Source organism: Salarias fasciatus, chromosome 4, assembly GCF_902148845.1.
Source record: "Salarias fasciatus chromosome 4, fSalaFa1.1, whole genome shotgun sequence".
Classification (NCBI taxonomy): Eukaryota; Metazoa; Chordata; class Actinopteri; order Blenniiformes; family Blenniidae; genus Salarias; species Salarias fasciatus.
In genome coordinates this window covers 5143450-5161086 of record NC_043748.1, presented here as the reverse complement: position 1 = coordinate 5161086, position 17637 = coordinate 5143450, and the positions used below count along the sequence as shown (strand labels likewise).

The 17637-nt window shown below is 40.0% G+C and overlaps 4 protein-coding genes and 2 pseudogenes across 4 annotated transcripts in view; 1 reads left to right on the top strand and 5 right to left on the bottom strand.

Moving 5' to 3' along the window:
- Window positions 1-760: 760 nt before the first annotated feature.
- LOC115386674 (hemoglobin subunit alpha-A-like) lies at window positions 761-7577 on the bottom strand (annotated as a pseudogene).
- On the bottom strand, window positions 834-1486 carry LOC115386891 (hemoglobin subunit alpha-A-like). The gene is made up of 3 exons (XM_030089348.1): window positions 1353-1486; window positions 1053-1260; window positions 834-962 (listed from the first exon to the last, which is right to left on the bottom strand). The coding sequence occupies exons 1-3, from the start codon at window positions 1445-1447 to the stop codon at window positions 834-836; spliced, it is 432 nt and encodes a 143-aa protein (XP_029945208.1). The 5' UTR covers window positions 1448-1486.
- Window positions 2953-3573, bottom strand: LOC115386890 (hemoglobin subunit alpha-A-like). Its single transcript, XM_030089347.1, has 3 exons — window positions 3479-3573; window positions 3179-3386; window positions 2953-3088 (listed from the first exon to the last, which is right to left on the bottom strand). Exons 1-3 carry the CDS (start codon window positions 3571-3573, stop codon window positions 2960-2962), a joined length of 432 nt encoding a protein of 143 aa, XP_029945207.1. The 3' UTR covers window positions 2953-2959.
- A 948-nt stretch (window positions 7578-8525) lies between the features above and the next one.
- LOC115386892 (hemoglobin subunit alpha-A-like) lies at window positions 8526-9328 on the bottom strand (annotated as a pseudogene).
- A 2924-nt stretch (window positions 9329-12252) lies between these two features.
- LOC115386967 (hemoglobin subunit alpha-A-like) lies at window positions 12253-13013 on the bottom strand. The gene is made up of 3 exons (XM_030089442.1): window positions 12865-13013; window positions 12565-12772; window positions 12253-12474 (listed from the first exon to the last, which is right to left on the bottom strand). The coding sequence occupies exons 1-3, from the start codon at window positions 12957-12959 to the stop codon at window positions 12346-12348; spliced, it is 432 nt and encodes a 143-aa protein (XP_029945302.1). The 5' UTR covers window positions 12960-13013; the 3' UTR covers window positions 12253-12345.
- A 3606-nt stretch (window positions 13014-16619) lies between these two features.
- The window catches only part of nprl3 (NPR3-like, GATOR1 complex subunit), a 35638-nt gene continuing 34620 nt past the window's right edge, over window positions 16620-17637 (top strand). Inside the window, exon 1 of the mRNA XM_030088735.1 lies at window positions 16620-16632. The gene's annotated coding sequence lies outside the window, so the exon portion shown is untranslated. The remainder of the gene's footprint in view (window positions 16633-17637) is intronic.

Below are 17637 nucleotides of genomic sequence, written 5' to 3'. Positions count from 1 at the left end.
GTATGCCGGGCTTCTTCCAATATGTTTGTTTTGTTGTGAATTCGAGTGCAGTTGGAGAGAGCTGTCATTTCACTGTGAAGTGAGTTGAGTTCTTAATTATGGAATAAATATGAGACATTAAATCTCATCAGTCCATCAAACCACATAAGACACCTAACATGGTGCTTTCCTTCATTACACTATTGTTAATGTGAAGACATACTTAAAGAAAATGTGCATTTTGAATGGGTGTGGCCATCTGAAATGAAAGATAATGCAGTATCACAAATCCTGAACCATGAGGGCCACGCCTGAGACTTTTAGACTTCAGTTAATAAACCAGCACTTTGTCTTCAGAGCTTTTTTTTTAGTTGTTGCTTTCTCATTAAAGGTGGACAGTTTTAATGCAAACAATGAAAGAACATCAAATCAATTTTTAATTCCTCAGGCAAATCTGTGCAATTTGAAATAAACATCTGCACTTGAATATGAATCCTTCTTTCCTACTTTCATTTTGAATATTCTAGTTTCCTGTTGTAATATTCTCATGCAGACTTAACCTTGCTACAAAATTCAGAACTTCTTCTTTGGAGATTTTTAAACTGCGGGCTTCAGCATCAGATCGTCTTCTTCCTATTCCCTCCCTCCAAACACCAGTTCCTTGCATGTCCTTCCTCACTGCATCCACGAACCTTATTTCCCAACCTCAGCATTCTTTTCCCTGGCATCCATGTGATGTGAGCATGAAGAAAAGAAAAGTCTTGCATAGTTATTTGATTCATTTTATTGAGCGAACCTATCAGTGTTAAAGCGGGTTGTGGATATATGAGGCTGGATGTCCTCCTCCTCTGGATTTATCGGTATTTCTCAGACATAGCCAGAGCGATCTGCTGCAGGAACTTGTCCATGGAGACGTGCACCTCTGGAGTGAAGTCATTGGGGAAGTAGACGGCCATCACCAGCATCATGTTGTGGAAGAGGGTCTGTCAGCAGAGAAAGGCGCACAGTCAGCCTCCATGCCTGCAGAAATGTCCTTTACGCTGCGTAACAGGTGGCTGTTCCAAAGCTCTCACCCTGTGGTTGGCAGGGTCCAGCCTCAGCTTCAGAGCGTGCAGCTCTCCCAGCTCGGCCAGGCCTCCGACAAGGTCGTCGATCTTTGACACGGCGTCTCCGACAGCGTTCATCATGTTGGCACCGTGCTTCTTCACTTGCGCGGAGTTAGGACCGAGATCGGTGAAATGGGTGAAGTAAATCTTAGTCTGGGGGTAGGCGGCCAGCATCCTGAGGACATGAAGCAACGAGGATATCACAATGTCACCACGTTCTGAGCATCAAACTTTACTTTGTGTTGAGAATGAGGCAGAGCAACCAACCTGGCCAGAGAATCGCCTCCCATCTCAGAGGCCTTCGGGGCCATTTTCTTCCAGAAGCCGGCCACCACGGACTTGTCCGTTGCGTTGAGACTCATCTTTGCCTTTTCTTCAGCTCGTCAGGAAATATTCCGATATGAAAATGTTGGTAGAGACACGTGCTGCAGCCTGCTTTTATGCAGCCATTCTGCACCGCACCCCAAGATTCAGTTCTAACCACGCCTGTTTGAGCAAATATGGCAAATGTTTTCAACCCCCTTCTTGAGATAAAGACAAACACAGCCCCTTTAATTGTGTAGTTGAATTATTTTATATGTCATTATTTGTAATATCTTAAATTGCATGCCTCTTGCATAAAATTCCTAAATTAAGTTGTGCAAGTTTTAATCTGACTGAATTGAACTGAAATTTCAAGTTGGTATTTCATATATTAAAAAAATAAATAAAATATGAATGAAGGACCTCACTGTCAAAAAAAATGGAATCGAGTGGTGTTTTCTTAAATATTTATTTGAATATTGCATAAACTGAAGGTTAGTTATGAGTGAAGCATGCAGAGAGTCTGAATGTCACAAAACTTTAAACAATAAACTGAATGAAATGTATCTCCAATCAATTTTTTAATCGCAAGGAATCACTTTTTTTATTGTCACCATTAATGTAAATGACCTGGCACAAAATGGATTCGTCTTGAAAAAAACTTCGTGTTTTGTTTTGGTTTTTTTTCCAGTAATGTAATTGAACATCTTAACCCAGCTTTATCGTCGTCTGTGGAGTTCCAGGGCTGAGATGGTGGCACGGAGTAATTAATCAAAACCTCCAGACGAGTCTGGCGAAAAGTATCTGATCATTATCTGGTGAAAATGAACTCAATAAATCCGCAATGTGGTCACGTGACTGAGCAGACGGATCGAGAGCGCAGCAGATTGCTGCTTTCACCCATTTCATTACATTATTCTTAATGTGAAGACATCTTTTTTTTAAAAAAATGTGCAATTTCAATAGACGTGGTCATGAAAGATAATGCAGTATCACAAATCCCGAACCATGAGGGCCACGCCTGAAACTTTTAGGCTTCAGTTAATAAACCAGCACTTTGTCTTCAGAACTTTTTCAAAGTTGTGGCTCTTTCATTAAAGGTTTTCGCAGACAGTTTTAATGCAAACTATGAAAGAACAACAAATAGGCTATGTGCAATTTAAAATCAACATCTACACTTAAATATGAATCCTTCTTTCCTCTTTTCATTTGAATATTCTAGTTTCCTGTTGTAACATTTTCATGCAGACTTAACTTTGTTAAAAATTCTGAATTTTTTTGGTCATTTTACACTGTGGGCTTCAGCATCAGATCGTCTTCTTCCATTCTCTCCCTCAAACACCAGTTCCTTGCATGTCCTTCCTCACTGCATCCACGAACCTACTCAGTCCCCCAGCAACCCTTTCCCTCTCATCCTCCATGCAAACTCAACACATCATGTGATGTGAGACAGAGGAAAATGAAGAAAAGACAAAGTCTTGCATATTTCTTTGATTCATTTTATTGACCAAACCCTTCAGCATAAAAGCGGGTTGTTGATATATGAGGCTGGATGTCCTCCTCCTCTGGATTTATCGGTATTTCTCAGACATATCCAGAGCGATCTGCTGCAGGAACTTGTCCATGGAGACGTGCACCTCTGGAGTGAAGTCAGCGGGGAAGTAGACGGCCATCACCAGCATCATGTTGTGGAAGAGGGTCTGTCAGGAGAGAAAGGCGCACAGTCAGCCTCCATGCCTGCAGAAATGTCCTTTACGCTGCGTAACAGGTGGCTGCTCCAAAGCTCTCACCTTGTGGTTGGCAGGGTCCAGCCTCAGCTTCAGAGCGTGCAGCTCTCCCAGCTCGGCCAGGCCTCCGACAAGGTCGTCGATCTTTGACACGGCGTCTCCGACAGCGTTCATCATGTTGGCACCGTGCTTCTTCACTTGCGCGGAGTTAGGACCGAGATCGGTGAAGTGGGTGAAGTAAATCTTAGTCTGGGGGTAGGCGGCCAGCATCCTGAGGACATGAAGCAACGAGGATATCACAATGTCACCACGTTCTGAGCATCAAACTTTACTTTGTGTCGAGAATGAGGCAGAGCAACCAACCTGGCCAGAGAATCGCCTCCCATCTCAGCGGCCTTCGGGGCCATTTTCTTCCAGAAGCCGGCCACCACGGACTTGTCTGTTGCGTTGAGACTCATCTTTGCCTTTCTTCAGCTCGTCAGGAAATATTCCGATATGAAAATGTTGGTAGAGACACGTGCTGCAGCCTGCTTTTATGCAGCCATTCTGCACCGCACCCCAAGATGCAGTTCTAACCACGCCTGTTTGAGCAAATATGGCAAATGTTTTCAACCCCCTTCTTGAGATAAAGACAAACACGGCCCCTTTTAATTGTGTAGTTGAATTATTTAATCAAGATATGTAATTTCTAATAACTTAATTTGCATGCTTTTTGCGTAAAATTCACAAATTAAACTGTGCAAGTTTTAATCTGACTGAATTGAACTGAATTTAACTGAAGTATGAAATAAATGATGAATGAAGAACCTTAGTCATAAAAAAGGAATCTCGTGGTGTTTTCCTTGCGTATTTATTAAAGGCTTGCATATACTGAGATATGATGAAGATTAGTAATGAGTGAAGGAGAGAGTCTGAATTTCACAAAACTTTAAAAAACTGAATAAAATTGATCTCCAAGAAGTAATAAGTTTTGATGTTCACCATTAGTTTAATGGCCCGGGATAACGATTGATTCGTCTTGAAAAAAGAAATATTATCGTGCTTTGTTTTTTCCTAATGTAAATAACCCTAACCACCCAGTTTCCGTCGTCTGTGGTGTTGCAGGGCTGAGATTGTGACATGGAGTAATTAATCAAAACCTCCAGATTACAGAGTCTCGCCAAAAAGTATCTGATCATTATCTGGTGAAAATTAACTCAATAAATCCACAATGTGGTCACGTGACTGAGCGGACGGATCGAGAGCGCAGCACCATCATTTACTACAGAGAAGCTCCATGTCGGGGAAAGTGGACCCCAGGTTCTGGACGGGATATTGCTCCTTTCTATACTCTTATAACATCTTCTACTTTTGTATTATTTGTCGATTTGTGATCGTATTCAGTTCAAAACTTGCAATTGCGTTATTATCTGTACACTTTCAGACGTCTGATCACCTTTTCTTGGCTCAGAGACACTTTTTTTTCCCCTTTTTGGAAACTTGCATGACCGCAGCCGTCCTGGCGGGATGGGTGGACTTTGTTTTTCGGTCTATTTCCATCCACTAATCCAGCTTCCCATCCAGCAGCCATACAGCCTGGACAGGTCGGCTGCCATCACAGGAGGACAATATTTGTAGGTGCAGTCATAAATTTGGTTATTATTGCTTTCCAGTGCGATCGTTCACATAATGATTCAATAAATTATCATAAGTCCATCAGTATATAAAACCAACTGAACAATGATGCTTTCCTCTTAATGTGATTTCATGCTTTCATCAACATTCACACTTTCAGATGTATGAAAGAGTGGAACATTGTTCACTATTAGCTGTGAAGACATCTTTTAAAAATGGGCAATTTCAGAACAGTGGGCGTGGCCATCTGAATGAAAGATAATGCAGTATCACAAATCCTGAACCATGAGGGCCACGCCTGAAACTTAATTGACTTTAGTTAATAATAGAGCATTAAAAAAAACAAAAAAAATTGTTTAACTTGTAGCTCTCTCATTAAAGGTTTCATAGCTATTTAAATGCAAACAATAAAAGAAGAATAACAATTCAAACTTAACTTTTTCAGGGCAAATCTGCATTTAAAATATCTGAACTTGAATATGAATCATTCTTTCCTCTTTTCATCTGGCATATTTTAGTTTCCTGGTGTAATATCTTCATGTTCAGACTTAACTTTATTACAGTACAAATTCATAAACTCCTTTTTTGTCATTTTTACACCAGCAGATTGTCTTCTTCCCATTCCCTCTCTCCAAACACACATTCCTTGCATGTCTTCACTGCACCCACGAACCTTCTTCCTCATTCCCCAGCATCCTTTTCCCTGTCATCCTCCCTTCACAAATGACCAAAATCAACAATAGTCAGTCAGTTTTAATAAGTAAAGTAAAACCCAAGGATGGCTCTCTTTTTATTTTGTGCTCGAGTTTTGTGTAGATTTTATACTGTTTGTTCTATGATTATGTGTTTGGTAATTATTTTCAGTTTATTTATTGTTTATTTCAGTTTTATTTTCAATTGAAACAATGATTTGTGTTTTGAGACATTCATACAAGTGAGCTTGGATGATAGATGGGGCAGGAGCACGAGAACCAAGTTAGTAAATATAAACATTTTGTGTTTGGTTTTTGTCGTTCTTTTCTTTTCTTTCTTTTTTTTTTTTTTTTTTGCACACTCTTAAATTATTTCTGTAACTTCCAGCAGCAGCAGTTTTAATAAATACAGAATTTCATGATTTCATTTCATAATTTGATAACGACTGAAGGCGAGTAATAAATAATAAATAAATAAATAAATAAATAAATAAATAAATAGTTAGAATCATATTTTAGGAATAATGTTAAAGAGTTCAATAAAATGTGGTTCCTAGTTCCCAGGAGGATGATTTGTGTTGATGCACATATGCAGAAGAGCATGCAAAGATCAGAGAGACAGAGAGGGACAGCTGTGGAGTTTATTTCCTGATGGTGCATTTTCATGAAGGTCTTTTGATCCCCTCGACAGGCCAATGAGTTTTCACGGCTCAATAAACGCCTGTAAACAGAACACTGTTGAGCTCCTCTTTTCACTCGAGGGGATCAATAAGTTAAATGAATATACAAGATAAATATACTTATGTGATAATCACACTATGGCATGTGGAATGTCCGTTAAAATAGTCATTGAAATGCACAATGCTTGAACTGGAAAACTTCAAATGAAAGACAAACTCTTGCATATTTCTTGGATTTATTTATTGACCAACCCTTCAGCATTAAAGCGGGTTGTGGATATGATGAGGCTGGATGTCCTCCTCCTCTGGATTTATCGGTATTTCTCGGACAGAGCCACGGCGACCTGCTGCAGGAACTTGTCCATGGAGACGTGCACCTCTGGAGTGAAGTCATTGGGGAAGTAGACGGCCATCACCGTCATCATGTTGTGGAAGAGTGTCTGTCAGGAGAGAAAAGCGCACAGTCAGCCTCCATGCCTGCAGAAATGTCCTTTTCGCTGCGTAACAGGTGGCTGCTCCAAAGCTCTCACCATGTGGTTGGCAGGGTCCCAGCCTCAGCTCAGAGCGTGCAGCTCTCCCCAGCTCGGCCAGGCCTCCGACAAGGTCGGTCGATCTTTGACACGGCGTCTCCAACAGCGAGCATCATGTTGGCACCGTGCTTCTTCACTTGTGGGAGGTAGGAGTGAGATCGGTGAAGTGGGTGAAGTAACCATTAAGCTGAGGGTAGGCGGCCAGCATCCTGAGGACATGAAGCAATGAGGATATCACAATGTCACCACGTTCTGAGCATCAAACTTTACTTTGTGTCGAGAATGAGGCAGAGCAACCAACCTGGCCAGAGAATCGCCAGAGAATAAGTCCATCAGTATATAAAACCAACTTAACAATGATGCTTCCTCTTAATGTGATTTCATGCTTTCATCAACATTCACACTTTCAGATGTATGAAAGAGTGGAACATTGTTCACTATTAGCTGTGAAGCAATCTTTAAAAAAGTGCAATTTCAGAACCGTGGGCGTGGCCATCTGAAATGAAAATATGCAGTATCACAAATCCTGAACCATGAGGGCCACCGCCTGAAACTTAATGACTTTAGTTAATAAAAGAGCTTAAAAAAAAAACAAAAAAACCTTAGCTCTCTCATTAAATGTTTTCATAGATATTTTAATGCAAACAATAACAGAAAGAATACAAATCAACTTAACTTTTTCAGGCAAATCGCATTTAAAATATCTGAACTTGAATATGAATCATTCTTTCCTCTTTTCATCTGGCATATTTTAGTTTCCTGGTGTAATATCTTCATGTTCAGACTTAACTTTATTATAGTACAATTCATAACCTCTTCTTTGGTCATTTTTACACCAGCAGACTTGTCTTCTTCCCATCCCTCTCTCCAAACACACATTCCTTGCATGTCCTCACTGCATCCACGAACCTTCTTTCTCATTCCCCAGCATCCTTTTCCCTGTCATCCTCCCTTCACACGTGACCAAACCCGACAATATAGTGTCAGTCAGTTTTAATAAGTAAAGTAAAACCCAAGGATGGCTCTGTTTTTATTTTTGTGCTCGAGTTTTGTGTAGATTGTATACTGTTTTGTTCCATGATGATATGTGTTTGGTAATTATTTTGAATTTTATTTAATCTATTGAAACACAATATGACATATGATTTGTGTTTTGAGACATTCATTTAAATGAACTTGGATGATATGGCGACTGATAGATGGGGCAGGAGCACGTGAACCAAGTTTTTAAATATAAACATTTTGTTGTTTAGGTTTTGTCTTATTTTTTCTTTTTTTTGCACACTCTTAAATTATTTCTGTAACTTCCAGCAGAAGCAGTTTTAATAATACACAATTTCAGAATTTCATTTAATAATTTGATACGATTGAAGGTCAGTAATAAATAAATAATAAATAAATAAATAAATAAATAAATAAATAAATAAATAAATAGTTAGAATCATATTTTAGGAATAATGTTAAAGAGTTCAATAAAATGTGGTCCCTAGTTCCCAGGAGGATTATTTATGTTGATGCACATATGCAGAAGAGCATGCAAAAGATCATGTAAGAGAGACAGAGAGGGACAGCTGTGGAGTTTATTTCCCGATTGTGCATTTTCATGAAGGTCTTTTGATCCCCTCGACCAGGCCAATGGGTTTTCACGGCTCAATAAACGCCTGTAAACAGAATACTGTTGAGCTCGTCTTTTCAACTCGAGGGGATCAATAAGTTAAATGAAATATACAAGATAAATATACTTATGTGATAATCACACTATGGCATGTGGAATGTCCGTTAAAATAGTCATTGAAATGCACAATGCTTGAACTGGAAAACTTCAAATGAAAGACAAACTCTTGCATATTTCTTTGATTTATTTTATTGACCAAACCCTTCAGCATTAAGCGGGTTGTGGATATGATGAGGCTGGATGTCCTCCTCCTCTGGATTTATCGGTATTTCTCGGACAGAGCCACGGCGACCTGCTGCAGGAACTTGTCCATGGAGACGTGCACCTCTGGAGTGAAGTCATTGGGAAGTAGACGGCCATCACCGTCATCATGTTGTGGAAGAGGGTCTGTCAGGAGAGAAAAGCGCACAGTCAGCCTCCATGCCTGCAGAAATGTCCTTTTCGCTGCGTAACAGGTGGCTGCTCCAAAGCTCTCACCCTGTGGTTGGCAGGGTCCAGCCTCAGCTTCAGAGCGTGCAGCTCTCCCAGCTCGGCCAGGCCTCCGACAAGGTCCGTCGATCTTTGACACGGCGTCTCCAACAGCGAGCATCATGTTGGCACCGTGCTTCTTCACTTGTGGGGAGGGTAGGAGTGAGATCGGTGAAGTGGGTGAAGTAAACCTTAAGCTGAGGGTAGGCGGCCAGCATCCTGAGGACATGAAGCAATGAGGATATCACAATGTCACCACGTTCTGAGCATCAAACTTTACTTTGTGTCGAGAATGAGGCAGAGCAACCAACCTGGCCAGAGAATCGCCTCCATCTCAGCGGCCTTCGGGGCCATTTCTTCCAGAAGGCGGTCACCACGGCCTTGTCTGTTGCACTGAGACTCATCTTTGCCTTTTCTTCAGCTCGTCAGGAAATATTCCGATATGAAAATGTTGGTAGAGACACGGTGCTGCAGCCTGCTTTTATGCAGCCATTCTGCACCGCACCCCAAGATTCAGTTCCAACCACGCCTGTTGTTTGAGCAAATATGCCAAATGTTTTCAACCTCCTCCTTGAGATAAAGACAAACACAGCCCCTTTTAATTGCGTGGGCTACATAAGTAGAATTTTGTGTCATTTGTAATATCTTAAATAGCATGCTTTGAGTAAAATTCACAAATTAAGTTGTGCAAGTTTTAATCTGACTGAATTGAACTGAATTTAACTGAAGTATTAAATAAATGATGAATGAAGAACCTCAGTGTCATAAAGAAAAGAAATATACGTATTTACGGATTGCATATACTGAGATATGTTGAAGAATAGCAATGAGTGACGGAGAGAGTCTGAATTTCACAAAACTTTAAACAATAAACAGAACAAAATGTATCTCTATGCAAGTTTAAAAGCGCAAGTAATATTTTTTTTTTGTTTTCATCATTTGTTAAATGGCCTGGGACGACAACTGATTCGTGTCGACAAACAAAAAACAAAAAACAAAAAAAAAAACAACCACAAAAAAAAAAAAAAAAAAATATATATATATATATATATATATATATATATATATATATATATATATATATATATATATATATATATATATATATATATATATATATATATATGTTGCTATTGCAACAACACATCATCAGTAGGATAAAACTAACCTGTCTCACGACGGTCTAATCCCGGCTCACGTTCCCTATTAGTGGGTGAACAATCCAACGCTTCGTGAATTCTGCTTCACATTGATAGGAAGAGCCGACATCGAAGGATCAAAAAGCGACGTCGCCATGAACGCTTGGGAGATATATATATATATCGTGCTTTGTTTTTTCCCCTCAGTAATGTAAATAACCATAACATCCCAGTTTTCCTGTCGTCTAAGGTTTTCCAGAGCTGAGATTGTTACATGGAGTAATTAATCAAAACCTCCAGATTACCGAGTCTCGCAAGGAAAGTATCTCATCGTTATCTGGTGAAAATGAACTCAATAAATCCGCAATGTGGTCACGTGACTGAGCGGACGGATCGAGAGTGCAGAGTGAGTCCATTTACTACAGGGAAGCTCCATGTCGGGGAAACTGGATCCCAGGTTCTGAACGGGCCATTGTTCCCTCTATAAGCAGCTACTTTTGTATTATTTGTCGATTTGTGATCGTATTCAGTTCAAAACTTGCAATTGCGTTATTATCTGTATACTTTCAGGCGTCTGATCGCCTTTTGTTTGCCTCAGAGACACTTTTTTTTCCCTTTTTGGAAACTTGCATGACCGCAGCCGTCCTGGCGGTGATGGGTGGACTTTGTTTTTCGGTTTATTTCCATCCACTAATCTAGCTTCCATCCAGCAGCCATACAGGAGGACAATATTTTGTAGGTGCAGTGATAAATTTGGTTTATTATTGCTTTCCAGTGCGATCGTTCTCATAATGATTCAATAAATTATCATAAGTCCATCAGTATATAAAACCAACTTAACAATGATGCTTTCCTCTTAATGTGATTTCATGCTTTCATCAAACATTCACACTTTCAGATGTATGAAAGAGTGGAACATTGTTCACTATTAGCTGTGAAGACATCTTTAAAAATGTGCAATTTCAGAACAGTGGGCGTGGCCATCTGAAATGAAAGATAATGCAGTATCACAAATCCTGAACCATGAGGGCCACGCCTGAAACTTAATTGACTTTAGTTAATAAAAGAGCTTAAAAAAAAAAAACAAAAAAAACTTAGCTCTCTCATTAAATGTTTTCATAGATATTTTAATGCAAACAATAACAGAAAGAATAACAAATCAAACTTAACTTTTTCAGGCAAATCTGCATTTAAAATATCTGAACTTGATATGAATCATTCTTTCCTCTTTTCATCTGGCATATTTTAGTTTCCTGGTGAATATCTTCATGTTCAGACTTAACTTTATTATAGTACAAATTCATAACCTCTTCTTTGGTCATTTTTACACCAGCAGATTGTCTTCTTCCCATTCCCTCTCTCCAAACACACATTCCTTGCATGTCCTCACTGCATCCACGAACCTTCTTTCTCATTCCCCAGCATCCTTTTCCCTGTCATCCTCCCTTCACACGTGACCAAACCCGACAATATAGTGTCAGTCAGTTTTAATAAGTAAAGTAAACCCAAGGATGGCTCTGTTTTATTTTTGTGCTCGAGTTTTGTGTAGATTGTATACTGTTTGTTCCATGATGATATGTGTTTGGTAATTATTTTGAATTTTATTTAATCTATTGAAACACAATATGACATATGATTTGTGTTTTGAGACATTCATTTAAATGAACTTGGATGATATGGCGACTGATAGATGGGGCAGGAGCACGTGAACCAAGTTTTTAAATATAAACATTTTGTTGTTTAGGTTTTGTCTTATTTTTTCTTTTTTTTGCACACTCTTAAATTATTTCTGTAACTTCCAGCAGAAGCAGTTTTAATAAATACACAATTTCAGAATTTCATTTAATAATTGATACGATTGAAGGTCAGTAATAAATAAATAAATAAATAAATAAATAAATAACATAAATAAATAAATAATAAATAAATAGTTAGAATCATATTTTAGGAATAATGTTAAAGAGTTCAATAAAAATGTGGTCCCTAGTTCCCAGGAGGATTATTTATGTTGATGCACATATGCAGAAGAGCATGCAAAAGATCATGTAAGAGAGACAGAGAGGGACAGCTGTGGAGTTTATTTCCCGATTGTGCATTTTCATGAAGGTCTTTTGATCCCCTCGACCAGGCCAATGGGTTTTCACGGCTCAATAAACGCCTGTAAACAGAACACTGTTGAGCTCGTCTTTTCAACTCGAGGGGATCAATAAGTTAAATGAAATATACAAGATAAATATACTTATGTGATAATCACACTATGGCATGTGGAATGTCCGTTAAAATAGTCATTGAAATGCACAATGCTTGAACTGGAAAACTTCAAATGAAAGACAAACTCTTGCATATTTCTTTGATTTATTTTATTGACCAAACCCTTCAGCATTAAAGCGGGTTGTGGATATGATGAGGCTGGATGTCCTCCTCCTCTGGATTTATCGGTATTTCTCGGACAGAGCCACGGCGACCTGCTGCAGGAACTTGTCCATGGAGACGTGCACCTCTGGAGTGAAGTCATTGGGGAAGTAGACGGCCATCACCGTCATCATGTTGTGGAAGAGGGTCTGTCAGGAGAGAAAAGCGCACAGTCAGCCTCCATGCCTGCAGAAATGTCCTTTACGCTGCGTAACAGGTGGCTGCTCCAAAGCTCTCACCCTGTGGTTGGCAGGGTCCAGCCTCAGCTTCAGAGCGTGCAGCTCTCCCAGCTCGGCCAGGCCTCCGACAAGGTCGTCGATCTTTGACACGGCGTCTCCAACAGCGAGCATCATGTTGGCACCATGCTTCTTCACTTGTGGGGAGGTAGGAGTGAGATCGGTGAAGTGGGTGAAGTAAACCTTAAGCTGAGGGTAGGCGGCCAGCATCCTGAGGACATGAAGCAATGAGGATATCACAATGTCACCACGTTCTGAGCATCAAACTTTACTTTGTGTCGAGAATGAGGCAGAGCAACCAACCTGGCCAGAGAATCGCCTCCCATCTCAGCGGCCTTCGGGCCATTTTCTTCCAGAAGGCGGTTCACCACGGCCTTGTCTGTTGCACTGAGACTCATCTTTGCCTTTTCTTCAGCTCGTCAGGAAATATTCCGATATGAAAATGTTGGTAGAGACACGGTGCTGCAGCCTGCTTTTATGCAGCCATTCTGCACCGCACCCCAAGATTCAGTTCCAACCACGCCTGTTGTTTGAGCAATATGCAAATGTTTTCAACCTCCTCCTTGAGATAAAGACAAACACAGCCCCTTTTAATTGTGTACATAAGTAGAATTATTTTAATCAAGACATGTCATTTCTAATATCTTAAATGGCATGTTTTTTGCGTAAAATTCACAAATTAAACTGTGCAAGTTTTTAATCTGACTGAATTTAACTGAATTTAACTGAAGTATTAATAAATGATGAATGAAGAACCTTAGTCATAAAAAAGGAATCTTGTGGTGTTTTCCTTGCGTATTTATTAAAGGCTTGCATATACTGAGATATGATGAAGATTAGTAATGAGTGAAGGAGAGAGTCTGAATTTCACAAAACTTTAAACAACTGAATAAAATGTATCTCCAAGCAAGTAATAAGTTTTGATGTTCACCATTAGTTTAATGGCCCGGGATAACGATTGATTCGTCTTGAAAAAAAGAAAGTATTATCGTGCTTTGTTTTTTCCTAATGTAAATAACCCTAACCACCCAGTTTCCGTCGTCTGTGGTGTTGCAGGGCTGAGATTGTGACATGGAGTAATTAATCAAAACCCTCCAGATTACAGAGTCTCACAAAAAAGTATCTGATCATTATCTGGTGAAAATGAAGTCAATAAATCCGTAAGGTGGTCACGTGACTGAGCAGACTGATTGAGAGCAGCACCATCATTGGGAAGCTCCATGTCGGGGAAACTGGACCCCAGGTTCTGGACGGGATATTTGTCCTCTAAAACCATCTACTTTGTATGATTTGCCGATTTTTTATTTATTTATTTTTTTTAATCGTGTTCAGTTCAAAACTTGCAATTGCGTTATTATCTGTAGACTTTCAGGCGTCTGATCGCCTTTTCTTCGGCTCAGAGACACTTTTTTTCCCCCCTTTTCGGAAACTCGTCATGACCGCAGCCGTCCTGGCGGTGATGGGTGGACTGGGAAATGCATTGCAGATCACGGAGAACCAACTGAACAATGATGCTTTCCTCTTAATGTGATTTCATGCTTTCATCAAACATTCACACTTTCAGATGTATGAAAGAGTGGAACATTGTTCACTATTAGCTGTGAAGACATCTTTAAAAATGTGCAATTTCAGATCAGTGGGCGTGGGCCATCTGAAATGAAAGATAATGCAGTATCACAAATGCGGAACCATGAGGACGCCTGAAACTTAATTGACTTTAGTTAATAACAGAGCAACAAAAAACAAAAAAAAAAAGACCTTTTTTTAAGTTGTGGCTCTCCTCGTTAACGGTTTTCATAGCTATTTAAATGCAAGCAATAAGAGAAAGAATAACAAATCAAGTTTAAATTTTTCAGGCAAATCTGCTATTTAAAATAAACATCTGTACTTGAATATGAATCATTCTTTCCTCTTTTCATCTGGCATATTTTAGTTTCCTGGTGTAATATCTTCATGTTCAGACTTAACTTTATTACAGTACAATTCCTAACCTCTTCTTTGGCCATTTTTACACCAGCAGATTGTCGTCTTCCTATTCCCTCTCTCCAAACACAAAATCCTTGCATGTCCTCACTGCATCCATGAACCTTCTTTCGCATTCCCCAGCATCATTTTCCCTGTCATCCTCCCTTCACACATGACCAAAATCAACAATATAGTGTCAGTTGTCGCGGAGTGGGGGCAAGGGGCGGTCGCCCCAGGGCCCACAAGGTCATAGGGCCCCGTTTCATGTGATGTGTTCACATTTACTCCTAATAAATTATTATAATAAAATGTGCAGTGTGTGCGAGAAAGTATACGCACATGATTGTGGGCTCCAATTTGCCAATTTTTTACATTATGACTGTCGTGAATGCATCAGAGCTGTAAGCCAGCGCTGATTGGCTGTGCGGCATGAGCTACTTTTTTCTTTGAACTTGATCTGAACTCTTTGGAGGGAGTTAAAAAGTATGCTAAACACTATGCTAGCCCAAAACCTAACATCGGAGCCAATGGTGAGTCAGTAAAACCTTCAAAAATATTATCTTTATCAGAATGCTTTGGTCTTAAACACCTGCCTATTTGAATGTGCCTTGTGTGCTCTAACTATAAGAGACAGCAGAGTCTATTTTTTTCTGATATATGTACATGAATTCCAAAAGATATAGATAGCTGTGTCTGTATCTATCTGAATAGATTGTGTAATTTTAGACAAGTTGTGTTCATTTCATATTTAAGCTGTATCAAGAGGGTACAGATTCAGAGAATCTGAGTTTTCAGCACCATGGACAGCAGATGCTCTGAGATTGACAACTGTCAGGCTGCATTTGTTTGTGTGCGTGCGTATGTGTATTTGTTCTTCAGAACAAGTTTGTGAGCTGGTTTGTGACTTCATTCTGCTTTCTGACGCATATAGTTTTGCTTGGCTAAATAAAAGTGAACATTAGTGTGTTGTTTGATGGTAGCATGAGGTATTGTTTGAATGGTAAAATTACTATCATAAGGGCATATCATATCATAATTGTGCACAGTATTGTGCACAGTATGAAATACATTTTTATACATGACTGAACCATAACATTTAGCTTCCAACTGAAATATATTTATAATAATATAATCAATACAAAAATAGCCAATTATATCACTGAGAAAACAAAAAAATACCCTTTGAAATATGTAAACAATAATATCTGCAAAATGCGCATCAAGAAAAAAACAAAACAACGTACAATTAGCTGTAAAAAAAGCTCAATGAAGATAAATGTGCATGTTTCAGAATTAAAAAATTGCCAAATATATCAGAAACAATCACTAATTGCCATCCGCGTGCGTCTCACTCTGCAGTGCGCACCGGCGCACCTGCGATCCAAGATGGCGGCGGCGCTCGTGGGGTTATGTTCGAAGCTGTCTCCCAGCTGGATGAGCCCCCAGTCACGTGTAACATATCGTTGGAAAGCTCGCAAGACGTAGAACATCAACAAACGTGATTAGAGCTCCAGGGTTAACGACGAGACCACAAGATGGCGACACGAGGCAGCATATAAACATTGTGGCGCACGACGCTCTTTCACTTCGCTAGAGGATTATGAAGTCAATTTTGGTCAGAGGAGAGTCTGGATAGGTGGAAAATGACCACACAACGGTAAGGAATAAAATATGTAGTGTTTTGTGTGAATAGCTTTGAGATTTGGCAATGAAGTGTGTGAGAATCATGCAATCTGAGGTGCTGGCTGTGAAATGTGAAGATCGGCTTTTGGTTTGTTTTGCCGCTGACGGGGAGCTGGTCGGCTCAGAGAATATTCTGCCTGGTGTCAGCTTAAAGAGCAGCTTTTCTAGTTTCACAAGATACCAAATATGTTGGGATGGAGCAGACGGACCGTGCGTCTGTAGCGTTTTGGTGTCGGCAGGTGCGGGTGAGGGGGGCGTGTCGAATGTTGCATACGAATTTTAAAGTTGTTATAAATCAACACTCGGTCATCAAAGTGCAGTTTGAGCTTTCAGTTAGTGAGATTAAGGCTTATTGTTTGAGACTCAATTGAAAGAAACATCCTCACAGCATTTTAGTCATTTTTACACATGTTGAAGTGGAGCGTAAAAATTTTGGACCCGGTACCCGGCCGAACAGGCTAGGCGGCAGTGTGCGCTGTACATGTGGGCGCCGTACACATGTCATCCGAAGATCAGGACTATTTAAGGTTTCTTTGGCGGGATAACGGAGATGTCCACAACGAACCCTCAGTTTACAGGATGAAAGTTCACCTCTTGTGAACTGTGCAAACTACGACCTCAAGCACATTGCCGCCCAAGGACAAGGTCACTTCAGTGAAGCAGCCATCGATTTTATTGAGAGAAAGTTCTGCGTAGATGATGGCTTAATAAGTGTGAAAATAGAAGAAGCTATTCACTTAATCAGTGAGGCGAGGCAGTTGTGCAGTACTGGCAAACTACAAATTCATAAGTTTGCTTCCAACTCCCAAAGAGTACTTGCATCACTTCCTGAGGAAGAATGTGCAGAAAAAGTAAAGAAGAACGACTTAGACTTGGTTGAGCCACAGATCGAGAGAGCTCTGGGAGTCAAATGGTGCGTCACCTCAGATCAGTTCCAGTTTAGAGTAGTTGTAAATGAACGTCCGGTCTCTAGAAGAGGAATCTTATCAACAGTGGTGTCCAACTTTGACCCTTTCGGCTTTGTAGCACCTTTCATTTTGCTTGGAAAGCAAATTCTCCAACAATTTACAGTATGTTGAGAAAATATTGGATGGGACGAACCATTATCTGATGATCTTCGTTCACGGTGGGAGTCATGGCTCTTGGATCTACAAAATCTAGCTGATGTCAAGATCCAGCAATGCTACCTGCCAGAGGGTTTCACAGAGGTTCAAAGACAAGAGTTTCATCACTTTTCGGATGCAAGTGTCCAGGGTTGGGAGGGTTACTTTAAAATTGTAATCCAATACAATTACAAGTTACTTGTCAAAAAGACAATTCCACATTTTTGGGGCAAATCGAGTCCAGCGTATCAAAGCAACCACTGATCCAAGTCAGTGGAGACATGTGACATCTGAAGAAAACCCTGCCAATCACGCCTCAAGGGGT